The 25,684-nt window shown below is 39.4% G+C and overlaps 2 protein-coding genes across 3 annotated transcripts; both read right to left on the bottom strand.

The window, feature by feature from the left end:
• Positions 1-895: 895 nt before the first annotated feature.
• On the bottom strand, positions 896-4,829 carry LOC115797100 (ladderlectin-like). Of its 2 annotated transcripts, none has more exons than XM_030753582.1 (5): positions 4,691-4,829; positions 4,362-4,471; positions 1,797-1,931; positions 1,256-1,353; positions 896-1,058 (listed from the first exon to the last, which is right to left on the bottom strand). In XM_030753582.1, the coding sequence occupies exons 1-5, from the start codon at positions 4,749-4,751 to the stop codon at positions 1,037-1,039; spliced, it is 426 nt and encodes a 141-aa protein (XP_030609442.1). In that variant the 5' UTR covers positions 4,752-4,829; the 3' UTR covers positions 896-1,036. The 2 variants fall into 2 exon arrangements, with proteins under 2 accessions (XP_030609442.1, XP_030609441.1); XM_030753581.1 differs by having other exon boundaries at positions 938-1,124; positions 1,242-1,353.
• Positions 910-18,838, bottom strand: LOC115797102 (ladderlectin-like). The gene is made up of 6 exons (XM_030753584.1): positions 18,778-18,838; positions 18,446-18,555; positions 14,402-14,536; positions 13,863-13,974; positions 13,601-13,745; positions 910-979 (listed from the first exon to the last, which is right to left on the bottom strand). Exons 1-5 carry the CDS (start codon positions 18,836-18,838, stop codon positions 13,678-13,680), a joined length of 486 nt encoding a protein of 161 aa, XP_030609444.1. The 3' UTR covers positions 910-979; positions 13,601-13,677.
• Between the last annotated feature and the right edge of the window lie 6,846 nt (positions 18,839-25,684).

Below are 25,684 nucleotides of genomic sequence, written 5' to 3'. Positions count from 1 at the left end.
AATGGTTGGGGATATTAACTTCCTGTTTGTGGCACATTAGTATATGGGAGGGGGGAAACTTTTCAAGATGGGTGGTGACCATGGTGGCCTTCTTGAAGTCGGCCATTGTGGATCCAACTTTTGTTTTTTCAGTGGGAAGAGGGTTGAGTGCAGATTTATCTGCACTCGAATAGACTTGTTTTCTTTGTCTCAGGAGATTCACTGAATATGAGTTGTCAATAATTTATAACATAACCTCTTTGCTGTTTTCAGAGATGAATAAACAACTCTGATTTAAGCTTTGCCCTGTTTTAATATAGATGTTTACATTTACTAAATTGTGTTCACAGTTTTAATGATGCATCTGGAAGATAAAAAGCTGTCAAATTGCAAAGCTGTAAAGACAAAATAGATACAGCAGCACAGTGGTGTGGTGGTTAGCAGTGCTGCTTGGTTTATCCACCTTGCATGTTCTCCCCGTGTTTGTGTAAGTTTTCACTGTGTACTCTGGTTTACACCCACAGTCCAAAGACATGCAGTTAGGGGGATTAGGTTAATTAATTATTCTCTGTGTTAGCCCTGCGACAGGCTGGCGACCTGTACAGGGTGTACCTTCCCTCTTGCTGGGATAGTCCCCCATCACCCTGAAAAGCATAAATAGAAGACTGATTTACTTGACTAATATTTGATGTTTAAATGTTTGTGTTCAGTCTTTTTCTGGAGTTAAATCTGCACTACATGAAATACTGGCAGTACGCAGTGGCACAGAAACTCACCAACCAGTTTGATTGAATGCTTAACATTTTAATGATGCAGAAGATGAGAAAGAACAGTTCATTCTGGGAAATTATTATTATTATTATTATTATTTTGCAAAAAGCATTTTTTTACATCAGAAATTTGATTTGAGGATTTTAAAAGAGACCACACAACTGCAGGTTACGTCACTTGGTGCTTGAATCCTTATGCAGTGTTGCAGCAAAGGAAAAGAAATAAAGATGTAAAGATGTTTCAGGTGATATGTAAATATTTGATTCTTTGTCAGGTGTCCATGCCTTCATGACAGCCCAGGAAACATCAGATTCTCCCAACGCAGACAGATGGGAATTTGCTGGAGCAGCCCTCATCATTCATACACTTGTTTCCTGTAAGAACCAAAAATAAACTGAAACCCAGATCACAAGGACACAAACTATCTACCACCACCACAAAACTTCACAGTGCTTTATAGTATACTTTGAAGGATTTCATTTAAAATGTACCTGAAAAATTCATCTCCATGCAGCTCTCTTTGCCATAGGAGTTGTTAGGCTCTCCCGGACACCAGTTTGCATATGTGAGAGGAGTCCCATCCATCCAAAACCAATAACCCTCCTTGAAAAAAGAAGAAAACATGGATTATAATAATAATATCCATCCATCCATCCATCCATCCATCCATCCATCCATCCATTCTCTTCCGCTTATCCGGGGCCAGGTTGCAGGGGCAGGAGCCTAAGCAGAGAAGTCCAAGCTTCCCTCTTCCCAGCCACCTCTTCCAGCTCATCCGGAGGGCCCTCAAGGCGTTCCCAGGCCAGCCAAGATAAATCGACAGCTTTTACACTAAGCTCCCTCTTCACCATGACAGACCAGTGCAGCATCCGCTTCACTGTAGAAGCAGCCCTGATCCGTCTGTCGATCTCCCACTCCCTTCTCCCATCACTCGTGAACAAGACCCCATCCGGGGTAGCCAGACAATGTTATCAAAGGAAAATGTTCAAAAGGTAGATTCCTCTTACATCAGACTGTCACACTTTGGACAATTATAAGTGGCATACCTGCTGGCCATCAGTACCACCAATCCATGTTCGGTCACTTGCTTTACTGGCATCAGATATCACCTTCTGAATCACCTGGTACTCCTCAGGGCTGTGCACAGATGCAAGGTTTGCCTTCATGGACTGACAGTTTCTCTACAGTGAACAAACAGAAAACAAAGTACCAAAGTAACAACACAACCTTCAGGATTACAGCACAACATTCAACATACAAATAAATAACATTAATTAGTCTATTTGGTTTGATTGTTTCCTGGTTCGAATTCAGAAACACACAAAACAAGTATAAATCATATAAATGTTAGAATAAATTCTAACATTAATAATGATCACTAAATACTATTTTCATCTATTTATACAATACCAGTCCAAGTCTTTGGACACAACATCTAACTTAGTGGTTTTCATTACTTAAAAATTGTCTGCATTGCAAAATTACTTCTAAGGCTATGTTCAAACTGCGATGATATTGGGAGAAGGGGAACCCTCTTTTCTCTGGTCGGACTACACACCCGGCTGGCTATGTTATGGATTCCCGTGGAGATGGAACATAACATTCCTGGCTGCACTGTGTGGACGTGGCATATATATTGATACCAGAATTTTTCCCGAATTGGACCTGGGGATACCTGGTTTCAGGGCAGCTGTTCAGGCCCTAGTAAGGCTGCCTATGAGGGATGCAGAAACAGTACGAACTCAATCAGACTCAGTAGAGCTGAATCGAAGTGGATTACGTCTTGAGGAGTGTTGGAGTGTCTGTTCTGTGTGGCAGAGTAGAACCAAATTCACATTATTGGACTTTGAGAAGTAACCAGAACACTGTAAGGTCTGTCAGCAAATAGTTATGACGGCCTGAACCAAAACAATTGCAGTAATTGGAATTTGGCTCCCAGACGGCCTTGGATGCTGTCTATCTAATTTACCTCTTGGAGATGTTTGTAAACAGATGCTCTGCCCCCCCGCCCCATGTTGTGACCTGTATGAACTGGTATCCTGGCAACCAAGGCTGACTGTACCATCTTATCATGAACATTATCATGAACTGCTGGTCTGGAAGCTGTGTGTCCATCACAGTATCCTGCTCGCCTCCGCTGGCAGCCCCTCCCCTACCCACCCTAGTGCTCTCCAGGCTTTAAATGTGCTGCTGCTTTGCTGAGGTGTTTTTTGGAACCTCGTAAGGTGTTCATAATGAACACAGTATGAGATGATTTTTTTGAACCTACCTATCCCAGTGTATCTCTTTCTGTTTTCCTGCTAAAGGTAGCGCCAGTAAAAAAGGCTGCATGACCTCAGACACCTGTCCCCCCTGTTTGTTTCTGTTGTTTTTATTTCTCTTGGATGGGTGTTCTGGAATACAAATTTCATTATATGTTTACATATAATGACAAATAAAGTCTTCTTCTTCTTCTTCTTCTTCTTCTATCCACCACGTCACCATGCTGCCCAGGCTTAAAACTAAATCAAAAATATTTTTCCATGCAAAGTAACTGAAAAGTTTACAGAATCTGGTTCAGTTCATGAAGACGTTTACTATTCAGCATGAACACTAAAATGAATGTGAGAAAAATTTAGGAGCCAATGTAGCTGCTACTATTGTCCTTCACTTGTTAGCTAACATAACTGAAATGGTGCCACTTAGCAAACATCATCCATGAGAGCTTGTTTCTGACAGGTAAACTAAAATATCATTACTGTAAAAACAACAGGTGTCAACGATGCACTAACGTACCCATCCAGAGCTGATGTCACAGCTGCAGGGTGCCAGCGCTTTAAACACTCAGCATTGAAGTGATGCTGACGTGGAAGGAAAGCTCTGCTTTGCACAGTCTGCATTCAGCTTCATTTTGTTTTCTGTGAAATGCTCCCACACCTCTAAGAGTCTGCCTCTATTTCTTTCATTTTCTCCATCCTCCCATCATTATGTTGTTCATGTTATGTTCTTCTTCATTAGAACTGTTGTTATTGGCAGACAATGGAGGCAATCATGCTCCCACATCTTCCTGTAGTGTATTGCACTTACAAAACCACATGATAAGCAGAAGAAAATAGATGGATAGGTTATAAAATATGATGCTTTGACGATGAAACGTTGACTGATTTTTGCAGTCAGCGTCATGGATTACTTTGATGAATCACTGCAGCCCTACTCAAGCACTTCTGGGAATTCCTTCAAGACTGTTGGAAAACCATTCCAGGTTATTCCCTTATGAAACTGACTGAGAGAATGCCAAGAGTGTGCAAAGCTGTAATCAAAGCAAATGGTGCCTAATTTGAAGAACCTAAAATCTAAAACATAATTTGGTTTGTTTAAGACTTTTAAGATTGGTACGGTAATGCTTTTTGTTTCTTCATAGTCTGTATGATTTCAGTATTAATTTACAATATAGGAAAAACATTTTTTTTGACTGGCTTTGTATCTATTTATTTGTTTACTGTAAAATGCCTATTCACTAAAGTTAAATGAATTACAAATATGCAGTTTATAAAGAACTAATTATTATAAGGTTTTATCCAAATATCAAAAAACATATTCACAGTAACTCGTGAGACCCAATTACTGTTTACCTGAGCATCACCCCAAATCATGGGTTGGGAAACATAGTAGAAACATCGGTTGCAGTACTGAGTCCAACCAGGAGGACAGGATGGGAATTTCGTGTCAGTACAGCCCTCTCCTGAAGACAAAGAAAAAAATACTGTGTGATCTAATGATCCACTTCCCCCTGAACTGGGAAAAAATGAACTTTTTTCAAAAAATTCTGATTTTAAAATGTGTCATTTTCATCTTTCCACTATCTCTTTTTAATAGACGTTTATTTATAAATAGGCATTATTTGGACAGTTTCCTACAGCTGATATACAGAATGATACTATTAATATAGTTTCATACTCACCGGCAGCAGTGATCAGAGCCATCATTGCCAAAAGAAGTGGAGACACAGTCAGCAGCTTCATGATGATGTTTAGTATCTCTGTAGGAAAGACAAGAGTCAAAGTGACTGGCAGTATCCTCACTTCTATTCAATGTCAGCCTGTAGTGTCGGCCTTCCTGATTTGAAACCAGTACTTATATACACTTTTTCATGTTTACATGTCAGTAATCTGAGCAAACACACCAAAAAAAAAAAAAAATTCACTGGAGTTTGTTTTGACTCCATGCCTCATTGCATCACTCTCTTTACCAACCTTGTATAATTTTCTCCACCCAGTTTGAATTTCACAGCTATTTAATTTCACACATTGTTGGTCAACAAAGAGGTGCCATGGACAACCACAGAAAATGAACAATGAACAATTCCCTCCAGGCTGGTCTCTAAGCTGTTGGACCTGGGCCTGGGCCAATCCCTGTGCAGGTGGGTTCACAGCTTCCTGACCAGCAGACCACAGGTGGTACGAGTGGGTCACCTCACCTCATCCTCCCTCACCCTCAACACCGGATCCCCCCAAGGCTGTGTGCTCAGCCCTCTGCTGTACTCACTGTACACCCACGACTGCGAGGCCACGTCAGAGTCCAGTGTCATCATCAAGTTTGCTGACGACACTGCTGTTGTGGGACTAATCTCTCACAATGAAGAGACACCCTACAGGAGAGAGGTCTCCCGCCTGGAGAACTGGTGCTGGGAGAACCACCTCCTGCTCAACATCAGCAAAACAAAGGAACTGATCGTGGACTTCAGCAGGAAGCAGCAGAGGGACTACCATCCACTCCTGATCAGTGGTGCTGAGGTGGAAAGAGTGGACACTTTCAAATACCTGGGAGTGACCATCTCACGGGACCTGTCCTGGACTCATCACATTAACATCATTGTGAAGAAGGCCAGACAGCGTCTCTACCTCCTCAGGCGGCTGAGAGACTTCAAGCTCCCACTCAAGGTGCTCAAGAACTTTTACACCTGCACCATCGAGAGCATCATGCGTGGGAGCATCACCACCTGGATGGGAAACTGCACCAAGCAGGACTCCACGGCCCTAAAATGGGGTGGTTCGTTCAGCTGATCGGACCATCAGAACCACCCTCCCCAACCTGCAGGACATTTACACCAAGCAGTGCAGGCTGAGGGCCATGAAGATCCTAAAACAGCCCAGCCACCCTGAACACCCTGAGAACACACACACACACAAAAAAAACATACTCTGGAGTTTGTTTTGACTCCATGCATCACTTCATTGCTCTCTTTACCAACCTTGTATGCTTTTCTCCACCCAGCTTGAATTTCACAGCAATTTAATTTCACATATGGACAGTTGGTCAACAAAGAGAATCAAAAAAGCATGGAAATATATATTCAAATTAAGTAAATGCATTAAGAGTGGGGGTTTTCTTATCACTTTATGGTTTCCAAATGTGAAAATGATGCAATTGAAACTGGGCTAAGCTATTAAAGTACTTTAAGCTCCAAATTTTTCATTAGGTTTGTTTGAAACAGGTATTAAACAATTAATTAATGTTTTGCCTTCACGGACTGACAGTTTCTCTACAGTGGAAAAACAGAAAGCTGAGTAGTCAAAGTAACAACACAACCTTCAGGATTACATCACAGCAAACAGGTATTAAGTGAGTTCTTATGGAGTGATAATTTTTTTGGTTTAAATTGTAATAAATATTTATAAAGGTTTTAATCACAAGAACTTTACAGTTCTGTAAAGTTATATACTGTACTATACTGTACAGTATATAACTTACAGTATACTGTACTATACTGTACAGTATATATTATTTTATTATTAGTAGTAGTAGTAGTAGTATTGTTAATCTTGTCCTGTTGTGTTTTTATATTTTTGCTGCTGTTACACCTGAATTTGGCTATGTGAAGTGGGGATAGAGATAAATATATGCTAACCTCAAATACCTACTACAGCATGTTGCATAAGACTCCTTGTAAAGGAATATTTGTTATCTGTGTTTTTAATCTTGAGCTTTATGTTCTGCAGATAAGCAGTGATGGAAAGTCAAATATTCATTACTCAGTCAGTCCCATTCAGCCCTGGACCAGCCAGAGCACGAACACCCCATACAGTCCTCCCTCCACCAGCCAGGCTTTAGTTCGGTCTGGCCCCAGACCAACGACACTTTAATCGAGACCATTATGGTAAATCGACAAATGTAATATATGGAAAAAAAAAAAAAAAAAGAGTTTGTTGCTCTCTAAAAAAGCCTCTGTAATGCTACGTCTTCTGACTATTATAAAGGGGTGGCTGTAGCTCAGGAGATAGCGAAAGTCACCCACCACTCGGAAGGTTGGCAGTTCAATTCCTGGCTGCAGCATGCCAAAGTATCCTTGGGTAAGATACTGAACTCCAAGTTGCTCTCTGATGCAAGTGTTGGAATATGAATGTGTGCTAATGTTAGACAATTAAAGCACTTAGCTTAGTTACACATGGAAATGCTTGTATGAATGGGTGTAAATGTGCTGCACTGTTGGTATTTGTTTAGACTCTTGCAACAGCTGATCTTTTGGAGTTAACTTTAACAGTTACTTCCTCCAAACCATCTATATGTTTATTGTTATTGTATTCTCAGACATACTTTGGATGGGAATACTTTGATCTCCAGTAACACTGTGAGAAATCTTGGAGTCATTTTGGACCAGGATTTGTCCTTCAATGCACACATTAAACAAACCACTTTTTTGCATTTGTGCAATATTTCTAAAATTAGAAACATCCTTTCTCAGACTGAGGCTGAAAAGCTAATTCATGCATTTACTACTTCTAGGCTGGACTATTGTAATTCATTATTATAAGGCTGTCCTAAAAGCTCCCTGAAAAGCCTTCAGCTGATCCAAAATGCTGCAGCTAGAGTACTGACAGGGACTAGAAAGAGAGAGCAGATTTCTCCCATATTGGCTTCTTTTCATTGGCTCCCTGTTAAATATAGAATAGAATTTAAAATCCTTCTCCTCACATACAAGGACTTGAATAATCAGGCCCCATCTTATCTCAAAGACCTTATAGTCCCATGTCACTCAAATAGAGCACTTCACTCTCTGCTGGCTTACTTGTGGTTCCTAGGATACTCAAGAGTAGAATGGGAGGCAGAGCCTTCAGCTTTCAGGCCCCTCTTCTGTGGAACCAGCTCCCAGTTTGGATTCGGGAGACAGACGCCCTCTCTATTTTTAAGATTGAGCTTAAAACGCTCCTTTTCGACAGTGGCGGCTCCAGAAATATTTTTCTGCATGTGCTAAGGGGGTGCTAAGCATTTTACTGAGGGTGCTATGAAGGATCATTTGTTCTTTCAGTTCTCAACACACACAGACACAAGCTATTTTCTTCGGGGTGCTATGACTTTTCTAGGGCGAGCTATAGCACTCCCTAGTACCCCCCTGGCACCACCACAGCTTTTCGATAAGGCTTATAGTTAGGGCTGGATCAGGTGACCCTGAACCATCCTTTAGTAACGCTGTTATAGAACCTTTTACAGCCTACGTCATCAAAGGGTGCACACACATTTTGGTAACGGAAGTGAACTGCTACTGTTGAGTTTCTATTACACTCTTGCACCTTGAATCTTGCATCTAAAAACTAAACCAAAAATAAAAAGTAATAAAAACCGTTCTGAAAACTAACTAAAATTACCTGAATTAGAGAAAAAAAAGTTAAAACGAACTAAACTAAACTGAACTCTAATCTAAAACTATCATAATTCTGGTGTGACAATTGAAACATAAAAAACTGAAAAAAATAGCAACAATCATAACAATTGAAAAAATATATTGCACATTGTCAAATGCTTCTAATTTTTGCCTTTTACAGGTACAGTAAAGGGGGAAAAAAAAAAAAAAAAACTTTTTAGGTACCATGTTGGTGCATTTTGAAAAATATGTATGCGAGGATGGACAACTCACCTACCGCAAACCGAACTGACCATTGGGTATAAATAATGTAGCCTGAACCCTTATAGATGCTGTGACACCCAACTCCCATCAAACAAATTAGAGCCCTTAGTCAAACATGAAAAGGAATCAGGATGTTGCTTTAAAGGTGTACTGTATACACCTTTAAAGCAACATCCTGATCAGTAGCTTGACTAAACAAATACAATGTGTTTATACATCCAGCCATCCACTCGCTTCCTCTTATCCTTTCTCTTATCCTGTTCGGGGTTGTGGAGGCTGGAGTCTATCTCAGATGTTATAGGTCGAGAGGCAGGGTGTAATTTTAAAACTGTTCTATGCTTATTGTCTGTGTTTTATGAATGATTCCAATTTTTATAGCTTTGTATTTAGCTGTTGACATAACTAATGCTAATAACCATGGGCTTCAGTCACTTTCTGAAGCCCATGGTTATTAACTAATGCTAATAACCATGGGCTTCAGTCACTTTCTGAAGCCCATGGTTATTAACTAATGCTAATAACCATGGGCTTCAGAAAGTGACTGAATGAACGAGGTTGCAAATTCTCACATTTTTCCATGCATATTTAAAATTTTGACTTGCCTGCAATGACTCTGCTTAATTACTTGCAACCTACATTTTTTAGTTCCAAATTCAGTTCAATTCAACTTATTTATCTTGCTTTATGCTCTTTATATTATAACGACCCCACAATAATAGAGATAATGTCACGGTTGAGCTGTGTGGCAAGCAGGAGCAGACCCAAAAGCAGGAGTCATGACGGAGAGCTAAACTCAAAACAGCTTTAATGCTGGAGGCTCAAAAGATACAAGGCTCAAAATACAAAAACTAAATCTCAACCACACCTGAGAGAAAAGGGGGAAACTAAAGCACTAAACAGGGGAACACACAGGTAGGGATGTGTCCTTCTGTATGAAGGCTTCGAAGCGTGTATCGAGTCAATGAGGGAGATCTTTGTGAAGCGCGTATTGAGGCTTGTGTCACTGATGTTTGTGGTGATGTTCAAAGCCTCGCAAGCCGGCCGTACTACATGAGTGATTCAACGAACGATTAGCAGGTTCAGAGTGCGATTGGAAATATAATGGATGGATGAATCCCCACTGACTGTTTGTGGTGTTGGGGACTGTTGTGCATTGGTTTGCAATATATTTGAGTTGTTCCTTTTTTGGTGATGGAACCAGCCAGAAAGAGATTTTCCCCTGTCTGGCTGGTTCTTTTTGAGCTGATCTCTCCTAATAAGTTGTGCACATAGTAATTAATTATTACCCCAGTTTCATCCGTGCCCTGTTAAAGGGTATTTTCTAAATCAGGCAAAATAATTTCAAACCAAAAAAACTGCCTGAAGCCCAGCCCTATGGCAAAGCTGTTATTTCTAAATAAAATGAATAAATAAAATGTCCCTAGTGACATGAGGACAGTTACAAATCAAATATCACAATCACATTCACATCACAAACCTCTCCCCAATTTATTTCCACTTCCCCCCTTGATCCCACCATTGTATCATAAAGACAGATGCCATATTAGTTAGTTAAGGGTTTATTTATTTCCATCACAAAAATCATTAATTTATTCTGTTCAAAGCTTCATACAGCAAAGCCACTCTGCCTGTTTTACATTGACTGTCCACTCGATGGTGGAGTAGAGCAAATGAAATACCATGAAGCTTCGACCCATGGGTTCAGTGATTGAATGGAAAGCTTCAACGCTTCATGAAGCTTCATCTCACCATCACTACACACAGCTGGGAGGAAAACAGATGACAAGCAACAAAAAACAGAGAAAAACTGAGGGCTTACATACACACAAGGAAATCAGGGACACTCAGGCTAGTCTCTCATGATCTGATCACATTTCAGCACTGCCTAATAATATGAGAAATGCAACATGAAATTTGTGTACCTGGATGAGAACAGAATATATACTGGTCAGGCAGGGTGGCTCATTATGGAGCAGCTCAACACAGCACACTACAAAAGAAGGGTACACTATAACGGCACAGATGTTTGCAATCTATCCTATAATGCATCATGCTATTATATGATTGTTATACTGTAGCACTCCACAACTGCAATGATCCACTTAGGGTCTTCTTGTTAGCAGTGACATCATTTATAGTGGCCATATGCTTCATATAATGGCTAGACAGATGGCAATATTTAATAGTGATGTACGCTGCTGTGCACTACAACCTAGGGCTGGGGATATGGACCAAAAAGTATATCTCAATATTCTTTGCCGAATAGCAATATACAACACATATCTTGATATTTTTTCTTCCCAAAAGTTATAAACAAAAAGGCACTTCTGAGTCAAAGCCACATGTCCCAAATGTCACACAGACACTTTCATTAACATTCAGCTGTAGATGTGCATGAGAAATTACTCATAAATAAACCAATGACATATTTAAATAATAATGCTCCTCAAATAAATTAATGTTTTTCCTCCATAACAAAAGACTCAAAACTGTGCTATTAAAATGTAAACAGAAAAAATACAAAGTAAAAATAGCAAAAGGCTGACTTATTCTTTAAAAAGCCAGTCTGCAGTGAAGTAGACTTCACCAGAGTGCTTCCTCGTGTGTGTACTCCTGTACATCTAGTACCCTGTGCAAATAACAAAGCATGTAAACAGACTGAATGAACAAAACTCCACCCTTCAGTCAGCAGGATTCTCATCAGCTCAGTAAATCCATAGACACATGTGCTGACGTGTCACAGCAACGGGCCCACCTGCTCAATACAATGTATCCACCGGCTGCATCACAAACACAAAAAAGACCCACTTCCGCTATTAAGGTCACGTGAATTATGTACAAACCAACTTCTGCTATAGAGTTGCGGGATGGCGGCGCCCTCTTGCCTGGAGCCAGGTATTCCTGGGGGTCCGGGCGATGCCAAAGCGTATGAATGGGTGCAGTACAAAGGCTGTATGTACACAAAATACAGCAACAGTGGAGGATTTCAGGTTTCCAAAACTCTCCAAAAGTCACTGGAAAAAGTCACTAAATTTTTCGGTTTATGGTTTATGGAAAATAATATGGAAAATAAATAAGTTGGCAAGACTGCCATGCTGTGTTGTATTAATATTTTTGTGTCAATATTTCTTAAAAACATGACATATCACCCAGCCTTACTAGAACCCAACTAGCTCGTCTCTCTTGATCTGGCCACATTTCGACTTCGCCACGGGTATTTATCCACTACCTTTTAAGAGAGGGCGCTATTGAGTCAGTAAACCTCCACATAACAACAAGTTGTGGTTATTATGGCAAGTGGAATCATACACAACATGAACACTGTTACAGAAACAAAACCAAGCACAAAGCACAGGGAACACGGGACTGTCAAAATAAAACAGGAAGTGGCCACGCAAGATTAAATCGTGGACTTGACACCACACAAGGAATAACAGACACTGAGGAAACAGACACAAGAGCCTCCACAACACAAGGGAGGGACACTAAGAGAAAACACTGGGAACTAAATTCTAAAGCTACGGGAAAGCAAACCTAAACACTAACAGCCAAGACACTGGACAAAACAGACACAGGAACATAGACACGTGGAAGACGAGAACAAAGGGAAACCAGAATACCATACTGATAACTAAGACCAAAAAGGGAATACAAAACTACAGAAAACAGAGAAGCTAAATTATAAGAAAAACAACTACACTTGGAGTATCTTATGGTGTAAAACACCTGAATGGTGAAACTGACTAAAGTTTTATCCATCTTTTTTTTTTTTTACATTTTCAGTACAAATTGTAACTTGACAGAAAAAAAAGTACAACATCCCAGGAACAATTATTGAAATTTTACAACCATATAAAATCACCAAAATTATTTGAAACTATGCAAGTTAAAGTTTTTTGCAAAGAAAGCACCATCTCTTACTGGCAGTCTGCAATTGACTCAAAGGGGCGTGTTTATAATGGAAAGTAGATACACCCCTGGAGAAACAGGGGGGACACCCACTGGCTGGTAAGTGGCTGACAGCTGGCTGGGAGTCGCCATTTTAAGTGGCTGTATCAGTGCAAGCAGTATGTTACCTGTCACTTGCTGTTAGCTCTCACTGCGGCATCGTATCACTTCCTGTTCCTGTTCTGGAGCACATTTAGACAAAAGAAAAACAATGAATCTGTGAGTCTCAAGTTGTGCTGCAACATCGAGTTCTAGACTTGAACTTTGGGATAGGGGTTGTGTGAATTTAGTTTGAATTCCATTTTTATGTTTAGAGCTTTGTGAAAAGGTGCAGGGTTGTTCCTCAGCGATTATGAAATCTAGTTCCTAGTTGTTTCTGAAATTTAGCATTAGCAGGTAAAAAGAAACCAGCTCATATTGTCTGTATTGTGCGGTTGTGAGTGATCATAATGTCAGTAGCAGGAATTAAATGGAGGACACAAAAACAAAAGGCATTAGAACAAGAACAACAGGATTAAAGTAACAAAGAACATTTTCAAGGGGTTCCCTAATACCAAATTATGGCAGGTTACAGAGTGGGTTAACATAAAACAGATCCAAAATTAAATTTTCATAAAAATTATGGGCAGCAATTTTTCCAGAGATTTTAGGACTACATTTCGGTTCAGTATTAAAGAGAATGAAAGAGTAATATTTCTGAAAGTGCATTTCAGACTGATGTTCTTTACTAAATTTGATGTTTAAATGTTTGTGTTCAGTCTTTTTCTGGAGTTAAATCTGGCCTACATGAAATACTGGCAGTACACAGTGGCACAGAAACTCACCAACCAGTTTGATTGAATGCTTAACATTTTAATGATGCAGAAAATGAGAAAGAACAGTTCATTCTGGGAAATTGTTATTATTATTATTTTGCAAAAAGCATTTTTTTACATCAGAAATTTGATTTGAGGATTTTAAAAGAGACCACACAACTTCAGGTTATGTCACTTGGTGCTTAAATCCTAAAGAAATAAAGATGTAAAGATGTTTCAGGTGATATGTAAATATTTGATTCTTTGTCAGGTGTCCATGCCTTCATGACAGCCCAGGAAACATCAGATTCTCCCAACGCAGACAGATGGGAATTTGCTGGAGCAGGTCTCATCATTCATACACTTGTTTCCTGTAAGAACCAAAAATAAACTGAAACCCAGATCACAAGGACACAAACTATCTACCACCACCACAAAACTTCACAGTGCTTTATAGTATACTTTGAAGGATTTCATTTAAAATGTACCTGAAAAATTCATCTCCATGCAGCTCTCTTTGCCAAAGGAGTTGCTAGGCTCTCCCGGACACCAGTTTGCGTATGTGAGACGAGTCCCATCCATCCAAAACCAATAACCCTCCTTGAAAACAGAAGAAAACATGGATAACAATAATAATATCCATCCATCCATCCATCCATCCATTCTCTTCCGCTTATCCGGGGCCAGGTTGCAGGGGCAGGAGCCTAAGCAGAGAAGTCCAAGCTTCCCTCTTCCCAGCCACCTCTTCCAGCTCATCCGGAGGGCCCTCAAGGCGTTCCCAGGCCAGCCAAGATAAATCGACAGCTTTTACACTAAGCTCCCTCTTCACCATGACAGACCGGTGCAGCATCCGCTTCACTACGGAAGCAGCCCCGATCTGTCTGTCGATCTCCCACTCCCTTCTCCCATCACTCGTGAACAAGACCCCATTCGGGGTATCCAGACAATGTTATCAAAGGAAAATGTTCAAAAGGTAGACTCCTCTTACATCAGTCTGGCACACTTTGAACAATTATAAGTGGCATACCTGCTGGCCATCAGTACCACCAATCCATGTTCGGTCACTTGCTTTACTGGCATCAGATATCACCTTCTGAATCACCTGGTACTCCTCAGGGCTGTGTACAGATGCAAGGTTTGCCTTCATGGACTGACAGTTTCTCTACAGTGAAAAAACAGAAAACCAAGTACCAAAGTAACAACACAACCTTCAGGATTGCACCACAACAATGAACATACAAATAAATAATAACATTAATTAGTCTATTTGATTTGATTGTTTCCTGGTTTAAATTCAAAAACACACAAAACAAGTATAAACCATATAAATGTTTGAATTTATTCTAACATTAATAATGATCACTAAATACTATTTTCATCTATTTATACAATACCAGTCCAAGTCTTTGGACACAACATCTAACTTAGTGGTTTTCATTACTTAAAAAATTGTCTGCACTGCAAATTAATTCTAAGGCTATGTTCAAACAGCGATGATATTGGGAGAAGGGGAACCCTCTTTCCTCTGGTCCGACTACACACCCGGCTGGCTATGTTATGGATTCCCGTGGGGATGGAACATAACATTCCTGGCTGCACTGTGTGGATGTAGCATATATATTGATACCAGAATTTTTCCCAAATTGGGATACCTGGTTTTCGGGCAGCTGTTCAGGCCCTAGTAAGGCTGCCTATGAGGGACGCAGAAACAGTACGAACCAGGGTTATTATAGTTAACGAAAACGAACGAAATAACGAAAACTGAAATTGAAAAAACATTTTCGTTAACTAAAATAAATAAAAACTATAATTAAAAGGAAAAAACGATAACTAATTAAAACTGAATTGTGAGTTTACAAAACTAACTAAAACTAACTGAAATTATCGATAAACTGAATTTCATTTACTTGTTTTATTTTGTTTTGGTTTTTTTTTAAGCCTTGTGGATTGATGTGAAATAATTTTTTCCGCTCTCCGAGTTTAAGCTGGGAGCACCATAGGGCAACTGTGTGAGTGTCTGCGCATGTGCGGGCGTGCACTCGCTCACCGCGCTGGTCCGCAAAGTAATGGCTGCGGTCTGCAGAGAAAGCGGCAGAGTCCCGTATGGAGGTTCTTTGAGTACAAGAGCACAGATAGAATCGAAAGTCTTGTTGTGGATGATGAAAAATGTGCGGAACATTTCTCAGTCAGGAAAAACCAGCAACATCAAAGTCCAGCTGAGAAGCGCACAACAGAAACCGCTCTGATCCTACCAGGTAACCTGGCCTGCGCCTCTGAAGAAACGGGACTACTTGTCGGGTCCATGCAGCCCAGAACGTTGTTACTAAACTGTTTACTCCTTGTGCGTTTCCGTCTACTTCATCAGTCAGAGAATAACAATCAGGAATAATAATCAAAGCATCAATATAAGGACTCACAAATGTCAGCAAATTCCTGGTAGGAGACTGCTGAAACTATCAGGATGGACATGAAGGAATGAAGAAAGTGAAAAAAAAGGGACAAATATGTCTGCAGCCAAAAAACTGAGCACAAAGAGCGAGGACCAAAAAAGAAGCCCCAGCCTGCACCACATATAAAACACCTGCACACGACCACAAGGTAATTAACACACACAATCCAGCTACACAAGCATAAATGTGGACCCTGCAAGTCTAATTAGCGAGCATCTAACCAAGCTAGCTCCAAAACAGAAGCAGCATCAGGTGGTGAGAACATCAGGATGCAGCTGGATTTGAGCTTTGACTCCTTCAAAGAGTTTGTTTTTGTCAAACACCACATGTAGGTGTTATTAATCTGCTGCACTGATGCTTAAGTTAAAAGTAGAAGTTATTGAGTTTGGGAGTTCATGTTTTTCTTTGTTTCTCCCTGTTGATGTTCATGTGTGTCCTTAATATTACACAAATTTAGCATGTCTTGTGAACAGTTGGTTGTTGAATATATTTCTTTAAACTGTATCTTTTGTCAAGCTTTCATTACACAATAGTCACTTTTGCGCCTTGAATCTTGCACCTGATAAGCTATGAAAATACTAAAACTAATACTGAAACTAACTGAAACTAAGCATGAAACCAAAAATAAAAACTAATAAAAACGAGAAAAACCACTCTGAAAACTAATTAAAACTAACTGAAATAGAGAAAAAAAAGTAAAAACTAACTAAAACTAAACGATAATGTAAAATCCAAAACTATTATAACCCTGGTACGAACTCAATCAGACTCAGTAGAGCTGAATCGAAGTGGATTACGTCTTGAGGAGTGTTGGAGTGTCTGTTCTGTGTGGCAGAGTAGAACCAAATTCACATTATTGGACTTTGAGAGGTAACCAGAACACTGTAAGGTCTGTCAGCAAATAGTTATGACGGCCTGAACCAAAACAATTGCACTATTTGGAATTTGGCTCCCAGATGGCCTTGGATGCTGTCTATCTAATTCACCTCTTGGAGATATTTGTAAACAGATGCTCTGCCCCCCCGCCCCGTGTTGTGACCTGTATGAACTGGTATCCTGGCAACCAAGGCTGACTGTACCATCTTATTATGAACATTATCATGAACTGCTGGTCTGGAAGCTGTGTGTCCATCACAGTATCCTGCTCGCCTCCACTGGCAGCCCCTCCCCTACCCACCCTAGTGCTCTCCAGGCTTTAAATGTGCTGCTGCTTTGCTGAGGTGTGTTTTTGGAACCTCGTAAGGTGTTCATAATGAACGCAGTACGAGATGATTTTTTTTAACCTACCTATCCCAGTGTATCTCTTTCTGTTTTCCTGCTAAAGGTAGCGCCGGTAAAAAAGGCTGCATGACCTCAGACACCTGTCCCCCCTGTTTGTTTCTGTTGTTTTTATTTCTCTTGGATGGGTGTTCTGGAATACAAATTTCATTATATGTTTACATATAATGACAAATAAAGTCTTCTTCTTCTTCTTCTTCTTCTTCTATCGTCACCATGCTGCCCAGGCTTAAAACTAAATCAAAAATATTTTTCCATGCAAAACAACTGAAAAGTTTACAGAATCTGGTTCAGTTCATGAAGACGTTTACTATTCAGCATGAACACTAAAATTAATGTGAGAAAAAATTAGGAGCCAATGTAGCTGCTACTATTGTCCTTCACTTGTTAGCTAACATAACTGAAATGGTGCCACTTAGCAAACATCATCCATGAGAGCTTGTTTCTGACAGGTAAACTAAAATATCATTACTGTAAAAACAACAGGTGTCAACGATGCACTAACATACCCATCCAGAGCTGATGTGACAGCTGCAGGGTGCCAGCGCTTTAAACACTCAGCATTGAAGTGATGCTGACGTGGAAGGAAAGCTCTGCTTTGCACAGTCTGCATTCAGCTTCATTTTGTTTTCTGTGAAATGCTCCCACACCTTTAAGAGTCTGCCTCTATTTCTTTCATTTTCTCCATCCTCCCATCATTATGTTATTCATGTTATGTTCTTCTTCATTAGAACTGTTGTTATTGGCAGACAATGGAGGCAATCATGCTCCCACATCTTCCTGTAGTGTATTGCACTTACAAAACCACATGATAAGCAGAAGAAATAGATGGATGGGTTATAAAATATGATGCTTTGACGATGAAACGTTGACTGATTTTTGCAGTCAGCGTCATGGATTACTTTGATGAATCACTGCAGCCCTACTCAAGCACTTCTGGGAATTCCTTCAAGACTGTTGGAAAACCATTCCAGGTTATTCCCTTATGAAACTGACTGAGAGAATGCCAAGAGTGTGCAAAGCTGTAATCAAAGCAAATGGTGCCTAAATTGAAGAACCTAAAATCTAAAACATAATTTGGTTTGTTTAAGACTTTTAAGTTTGGTACATAATATTTTTTGTTTCTTCATAGTCTGTATGACTTCAGTATTAATTTACAATATAGGAAAAACATTTTTTTTGACTGGCTTTGTATCTATTTATTTGTTTACTGTAAAATGTCTATTCACTAAAGTTAAACGAATTACATATGTTCAGTTTATAAAGAACTAATTATTATAAGGTTTTATCCAAATATCAAAAAACATATTCACAGTAACTCGTGAGACCCAATTACTGTTTACCTGAGCATCACCCCAAATCATGGGTTGGGAAACATAGTAGAAACATCGGTTGCAGTACTGAGTCCAACCAGGAGGACAGGATGGGAATTTCGTGTCAGTACAGCCCTCTCCTGAAGACAAAGAAAAAAATACTGTGTGATCTAATGATGATCCAATTCTCCCTAAACTGGGAAAAAATGAACTTTTTTCAAAAAATTCTGATTTTAAAATGTGTCATTTTCATCTTTCTACTATCTCTTTTTAATAGACGTTCATATAAAAATAGACATTATTTGGACAGTTTTCTACAGCTGATATACAGAATGATACTATTAATATAATTTCATACTCACCGGCAGCAGTGATCAGAGCCATCATTGCCAAGAGAAGTGGAGACACAGTCAGCAGCTTCATGATGATGTTTAGTATCTCTGTAGGAAAGACAAGAGTCAAAGTGACTGGCAGTATCCTCACTTCTATTCAATGTCAGCCTGTAGTGTCGGCCTTCCTGATTTGAAACCAGTACTTATATACACTTTTTCATGTTTACATGTCAGTAATCTGAGCAAACACACCAAAAAAAAAAAAAAAATCACTGCAGTCTGTTTTGACTCCATGCCTCATTGTATCACTCTCTTTACCAACCTTGTATAATTTTCTCCACCCAGTTTGAATTTCACAACTATTTAATTTCACACATTGTTGGTCAACAAAGAGGTGCCATGGACAACCACAGAAAATGAACAATGAACAATTGTTGGGTAACTTTATTGAGAATAAATTGCACCAATATATGTATTGGATTTTATCGCTGTCTATGTGCCACCCTCTGAATACAATGGCTTTTTGTTAAAGGTAGAGAAGATGAGCTTTCCAGGTATTCGGTCTCAACACAGTAAACTGTGTTTTGTCTCTCTTGTGAGTGCCCTACATAACCCTACCTAAGAAAAACTTCTCCACAAATATTTGAATTAATAGTGTCCGTCCAGTGAAGATGTCTGCGTCTCAGTGTGCCAACATGCAGCAACACTGACAGGCAGTAGTATGCTAAGGTTTACCTACCCAACATCAGAACATTGTTTTAGGAATGCTGCTAACTTTTAAAATGTTACTTTGATAAAGAGGGGTTCAAGTCTTTCAAGGTTTGTTGGGTAACTTTATTTTTACAAACAACATTTGCAGCACTTGGATTAATTGAAGTCATGAAGACAGGCTGTGCATCTTTGAGTTTTCTCACCTCCTTAAAAAGAAAAAGTTGGGCAAATTTGGAACTTTATTATGCTACATGTATTTATTTAAGAGAACATGTAGAAGATTCAAAATATTAAGATGACTGAACTTTTTTATAAATCATGCTTTTACATTTACTCAACTTATTAACTTCTTTCAGGTAAAGTTAGACAAACTATCTCCAAGTTGAAATATTAAGTTAGCTGTTAGTTTTAATGCTATTTAGGTCACTTACACAAACCTAATGTTTTTTGTGGAACCATATTGGCCCAACTATTGCACTATTCAAAATAAGAACTGTGCCTTCATGTAATATTATGACTTGGTCAGAGTGAAAGAAAAAAAAAAACACTGGAAAAAGCATTCCTGCTTTCCAAGTAGTGTTTGGCTGAGTTTAGATGCTGCTTTGGCTTGCTAAAAATGGAAAACTACTTTATAAAATACTTGCAGTAACAACAGATTGTTGCATAGTCAACAAAACAACAAAATTGTGGAAATTTTGTACAAATGACAGGAAACAAGTTATAAAGTGTTATCTTTTCTTCTTGGGAGTTGTACATGTAAAGCTCAGACACAAGCCACAATGTGATAACTTCAGTAATTTTTTTTTTTTTTTTTTTTAGATAGGATCAAGGTAACTAAAACCATTCATTATGGTCAGAGAGAGAACTTTTTAACATTTTTTTGTACTGGCTGTTTATACTGGAATTTCCACTGTTAGAAAATAACATCTCATTGGAATTCACACAGATGCCATTATGATACGATGGCTTCCCTCTAGTGCCCTTACAGAACAGAATTCATGCTGCACTATGTCATCACAAAGAACAACACAAAGGTCACTGAGACTGAGAAAAGTTTGGATAGTTGGGATTCTTGGAAAAATCAACAAATAATTGAATGGGACAAGAACACAGAAGTCCAGCAGCTGGTTTCCTTAATTCCCATACATTAAAGGAATACTGCTGAAAGACGGAATGCTACGAAGTGGTAAACATGAACAAATTGCCCTTTCCCCACTTTTTTTGAGCAATGTTGTTGCTATCAACTTCAAAATTGCCTTGATTGTCCTTCCCTGGTTCTATCAGAGATCTCTTCCTGTTAAAAGGGAGTTTTTCCTTCCCACTGTGACCAAGTGCCTCTCAAAGGAGACTGTCAGATTACTGGAGCTGGAGTCAGGATAAGCGAAAGAGAATGGGGGGATGGATGGAGATGGAGTCTATCAATTTAAATTGAAGCTAATTAATATTTTATTAAAAATAGACAAATTCAACTTTTATACTGGCACTACTTTGTTTAGGTGATGGAACGTAGGCGAGATGGCTCACATAACATTTGCTTATTGTATTACTGTTCTGTAAATTGACAAGCAGTGAATTAACCCTAGAAGTCTAACGCCGGGTGATTTTCACCCACACAATTTTTGTCATGTGATTTTCATTGTGTTGCTGCTGTCTGGGTTGCATGGGACTTTGGGTAGCTTCAGGGTGCTCATTGATGTCATTATGGTTGATTCCCTCCTCCCATCTATGGTTTTTTCAATAGGAATGCTTCGGGTGATTTTCACCCAACGTTAGTGATAGAGAGTAACATATTTTATGGGTGGAATTTACCCGATGTTAGTGTTTGTGTGTTTAAAACAGGCGCTCTTTGCACTTTTCAAGGGAAACAACATTCAGATTGGCCACATTGTGTGGCCACTGTGTGCGCTATATGGCATGATGAACACTGGTGTGATAAACTAATAGATCATTCACAACAAGAATGCCTTGAAGAGAGGTGACACACCAATGAAGAGGAGGAAGTATATGCAGGCTTTGGCAATGGCACTCATCAAGCCATGGGCAGAGCAGAGGCTCCCCTCTTCAAGTCTGTCCCGTTAACTCAGAATCCTCATCTGCAGTGTTTGCAACATCCCTAAACCTGGCACTACTGCTAGCAAGGTTGGACCAGTGGCAGCAGAAAGCGGAGGTCCCTCAGTGAGGTGTGTTGACTGCCCCACAGGTTCGGACAGGAAGACACAACATAGGTGTCATGTCTGCCGTCGACCAGTGTGCCCTCGCCATTACTACCCTGCCTGTACTGACTGCATGTAAGGCATACAGTAAGTCAGAGTGGTCCCAGAATTTGCATATAATTCTTAATTAGTATAATGGCAGTTAATAAATATCACTTAATGGTAATTTCCAAGAAAAATCATAATAATAAAAAGAATTTGGTAATTTTTCCCCTTCTCAAAAAATGCCATTTTTTGTCTAGCTCTCCCACAGTTATCAGTGATGCAGGAAGACTGTGCCTTTACCAGACAGGGCTCACATGTCCCAGGAATGGGTGGACCAAAGACCAAGTTCCCAGCAGTATTATTTTTTTGTTAGGACATTACCTGTTGAGGATTACCTGATTTTCCAACAATTTTTCTGCTTTTTTATAGGGTCATCCATGGTACCTTTTTAAAATTTTATGTGATGTTTTATGTTGTAAAATTAAAGAAGGGTTCCAAAACTTGTCATACATTGTTGTACTTTTAAAATAAATTGATGAAAACTATATTTTATCTGGAATTTTATACCGGGTAAAATATACCCAACGTTAGTGATGGTGTTACTAATTTTAACGTTAGTGTTCTAGGGTTAACCAAGCTAAGCAATATATTTATAATTAATAACATTGATGATATTTGTTGTGTGAAAAATTATGATGAGTATAAGCTCCAACTTGGGTCTCCAGCATGAAAGTTAACACAACTTGCTGATCCAGCACCACAGTACACAAGAGAGCAGAGAGACAAAATATCATGTTCAGTTTTAGTGTTTCAGCAAAAGAAAAATAAAATAAAATAACTGGGATATGTTTAGAAGAAATGTGAGATTTGTGTTGTAGCAAACCCTTTCTGTCATGGTTAGGCTGGTGGAAGGCAGGGAGGACCTCAATGCAGGACACAAGGCGAGAGCAGTATTTGTATTTCACTTTTATTGTCAGCTTAGACAAGGCTGGTCTGGGGCCAGCTACACGAAAGCTAAATAATTGAAACTTCAAAACTCAAAACTTGAAAACTTTAAACACACAGCTGGGACATCAAACTAGACGTTAACAATGACTTAGCACCCAACAACAACAGAAACAGATTATAAATACACAAGGGCTAATGACAACAGGTGGGATGACAGCTGACCACAATTACACAGAGAAAGGGAAGCAAAACTAAACCCAAAGCACAAGGAATATGAGACTATCAAAATAAAACAGGAAGTGACCAAACATAACACACACAGAGACCTAACAGAAAACCTGACAGAGGGAATCACACTTCACTTAAAACAACAGGAAGGGAAACTAAACACAGAAGGGCCAAGACACGGGAACAAAACCGACAGGAAAATAAACGAAGAGAAACCAGAATAACATACAAATAACTAAATAGACAGAACACCCAAACAACAAACTGAGAAACTATCAGAAACACAACCTGAAACAAAACAACACAACACAAAAAGGAACTCAACACACTGGGCCACTGGCCCACAACCATGACACTTTCAGAAGAACAGTACTGCTCGCTAAAAATCAGGATTTGGGAATGGGTGACTGACATAACCCAGGGTATGACGGGCACCTAAAGGACACGTGTTTTAAAGAGCCACACTAGCAATTTTGACAGAACAAGCTGTTCAGAGTCTAAAGAGAAAAAAAAAGAAAGCAATATTGTCAGCTGCTTTGCGTCACAACACCAATAGCACAAATGATGCAAAATAACGGCTGTCTGTATGCAAACAAGCTTCTTGTTTTGACTCTCAAACTGATATGATATAAAACTGCTGCATGTAAGTGTGAGTCTACATCGGTTTTACAGATTTTTTTTCTGAACTGGTAAAGCAATAATCTCTATTTTGTGAACCAAATTCTTGGTGTTCTGAGTGAATTAACTGTATCAAATGCTCTTTTGGCAAAATCTTTTACTAAGTTAGACACAGTACGCAGATCTAGTTTCCTTTTTTGCAAAATCCTAAACACATTCTAACTCAAAACCCATTCTGAACAGTGATTTGTTTGTGATCCGTGATGTTACCACAGGGAGGGTTACGCACAACTACAGCACTGATTTCTTAAAACTGATTCAAATATATGATATCAAATATATTCACTATTGTTGATGATATAATATAAGGTAGCTATTCTGTCACTTCCTGTCCGGTAACTTTATAAATCTCCAACATATCCATAATTTTTCCGGAGAGAATACAGCAAGATCTGATCTGTCACAGATGTTTAAATGGATGTTATCTGGATATTTAATGGATGTTCATTCAGAGTCTGTTTGTCCGTTTACAGAGAAATTTCCAAAAACGTATCTGGCAAAGATCTGGTGTGCGTTCTTCGGGATATCGTCTGTATCTGTAATGGATACAGAGGTATCATACCTAGGATAATAGTGTATTTTAGGGCTTTTATTCTAGTGATGGTGTTTTTGTGTAGCTCAATCTGTGTAACTCAATTAATCTTAATAACGTCTCATTTCATAGTGAAATCTTCACATGCTTTATCCAAAGCACACTCACACTAGTTGTTGCACTTACCTTGTCGTGGTGTGGTGGTTTGAGTGTCTTGATGACACCCAGAGCTATATCAGGAGGAGCATTGTGCTCACAGCAGGTTCATCCATCCAGAGCAGGTATTTGCGGTAGAGGCCAGACTGAAATTTTGCACCCTGGTCCTCAAGGTTGGGGGTTGTGTCAGGGGTAACAATCCATTCCTGGAAAACATCAATATTATAGAAACCAACACATCATCTGAAATCAATGTTGTCCAGGGAGGAATCAGTCCAGAGAAGGATGATGCCCTGCAGTGAAAGCCAACAGAGCTAAAAACCTGTTACTGGAGCCTGATCAGGGAGGCTTCCGTGGTCTGCTTACAAAGTGTTACAAACATTAAGTTTGCAATACTAATTAAACACCACCACTGTGAAGGAGACGCACTGCTGCAGTCCTCTTGTTTGGAATAAGCTGTAGTGAAGTGTAGTCATATAATTTTATAAGTTACAATATGTTCTATTCCCAGTAGGTGGCAGCAACATGACAAAATATGATAAAAACAGGTGTGCAGACAACTTCTGCAGCACAGCTCTGTAATGTGCACTAAATGCTTCTTTCCTTATTACGTCACCCACCAATAGGTTTATATGTTTTCAGCCCTGTTTGTCTGCCTGTTAGCATTACAGCTCAGAACGTTTTTAGCCAAAAATGATGAAACAAGGACCATGGTATCCCTGTTCTTAATTGGCCAACAAACTCTCCTGACCTTAACCCCATAGAAAATCTGTGGGCTGTTGTGAAGAGGAAGATGAGATACACCAGATCCAACAATTCAGAAGAGCTGAAGGCAACTATCAGAGCAACCTGGGCTCTCATAACACCTGAGCAGTGCCACAGACTGATCGACTTCATACAACGCAGCATTGCTGCAGTAATCCAGGCAAAAGGAGCCCCAACTAAGTATTAAGTGCTGTACATGCTCATACTTTTCATGTTCATACTTTTCAGTTGGCCAACATTCTAAAAATCCTTTTTTTTGTATTGGTCTTAAGTAATATTCTAATTTTCTGAGATACTGAATTTGGGGTTTTCATTAGTTGTCAGTTATAATCATCAAAATTAAAAGAAATAAACATTTGAAATATATCAGTCTGTGTGTAATGAATGAATATAATATACAGGTTTCACACTAGTAGGTGATAAAACTGTCCAGTGAGTTGAGACTTAATTCCACAGGGACATCCTCCTTGTGTTAGTGTTGGTCTGTGTTCCTTTGTGATTTCCTCCCACCAACAGTGTGAGCAATGACACTGAATGAAGACAGACGAGAAGAGAAAGCATCAAAGCAACAATGAGAAAAATAAGGCAACAGAGAGCATTTTAAAGAGGTTCAGCTGACAAATTAGAGTGGGTTAATCTAAGACAGTTCCATACGGACTTTCCAAAAACTTATGAGAATCATTTCTACAGATATTTTTTCCAGAGTGAGACAGAAACAACC

Source organism: Archocentrus centrarchus, chromosome 18, assembly GCF_007364275.1.
Source record: "Archocentrus centrarchus isolate MPI-CPG fArcCen1 chromosome 18, fArcCen1, whole genome shotgun sequence".
Lineage (NCBI taxonomy): Eukaryota > Metazoa > Chordata > Actinopteri > Cichliformes > Cichlidae > Archocentrus > Archocentrus centrarchus.
Note: the sequence above shows the minus strand (reverse complement) of the source record. Positions and strands in the feature narration are given on the sequence as shown.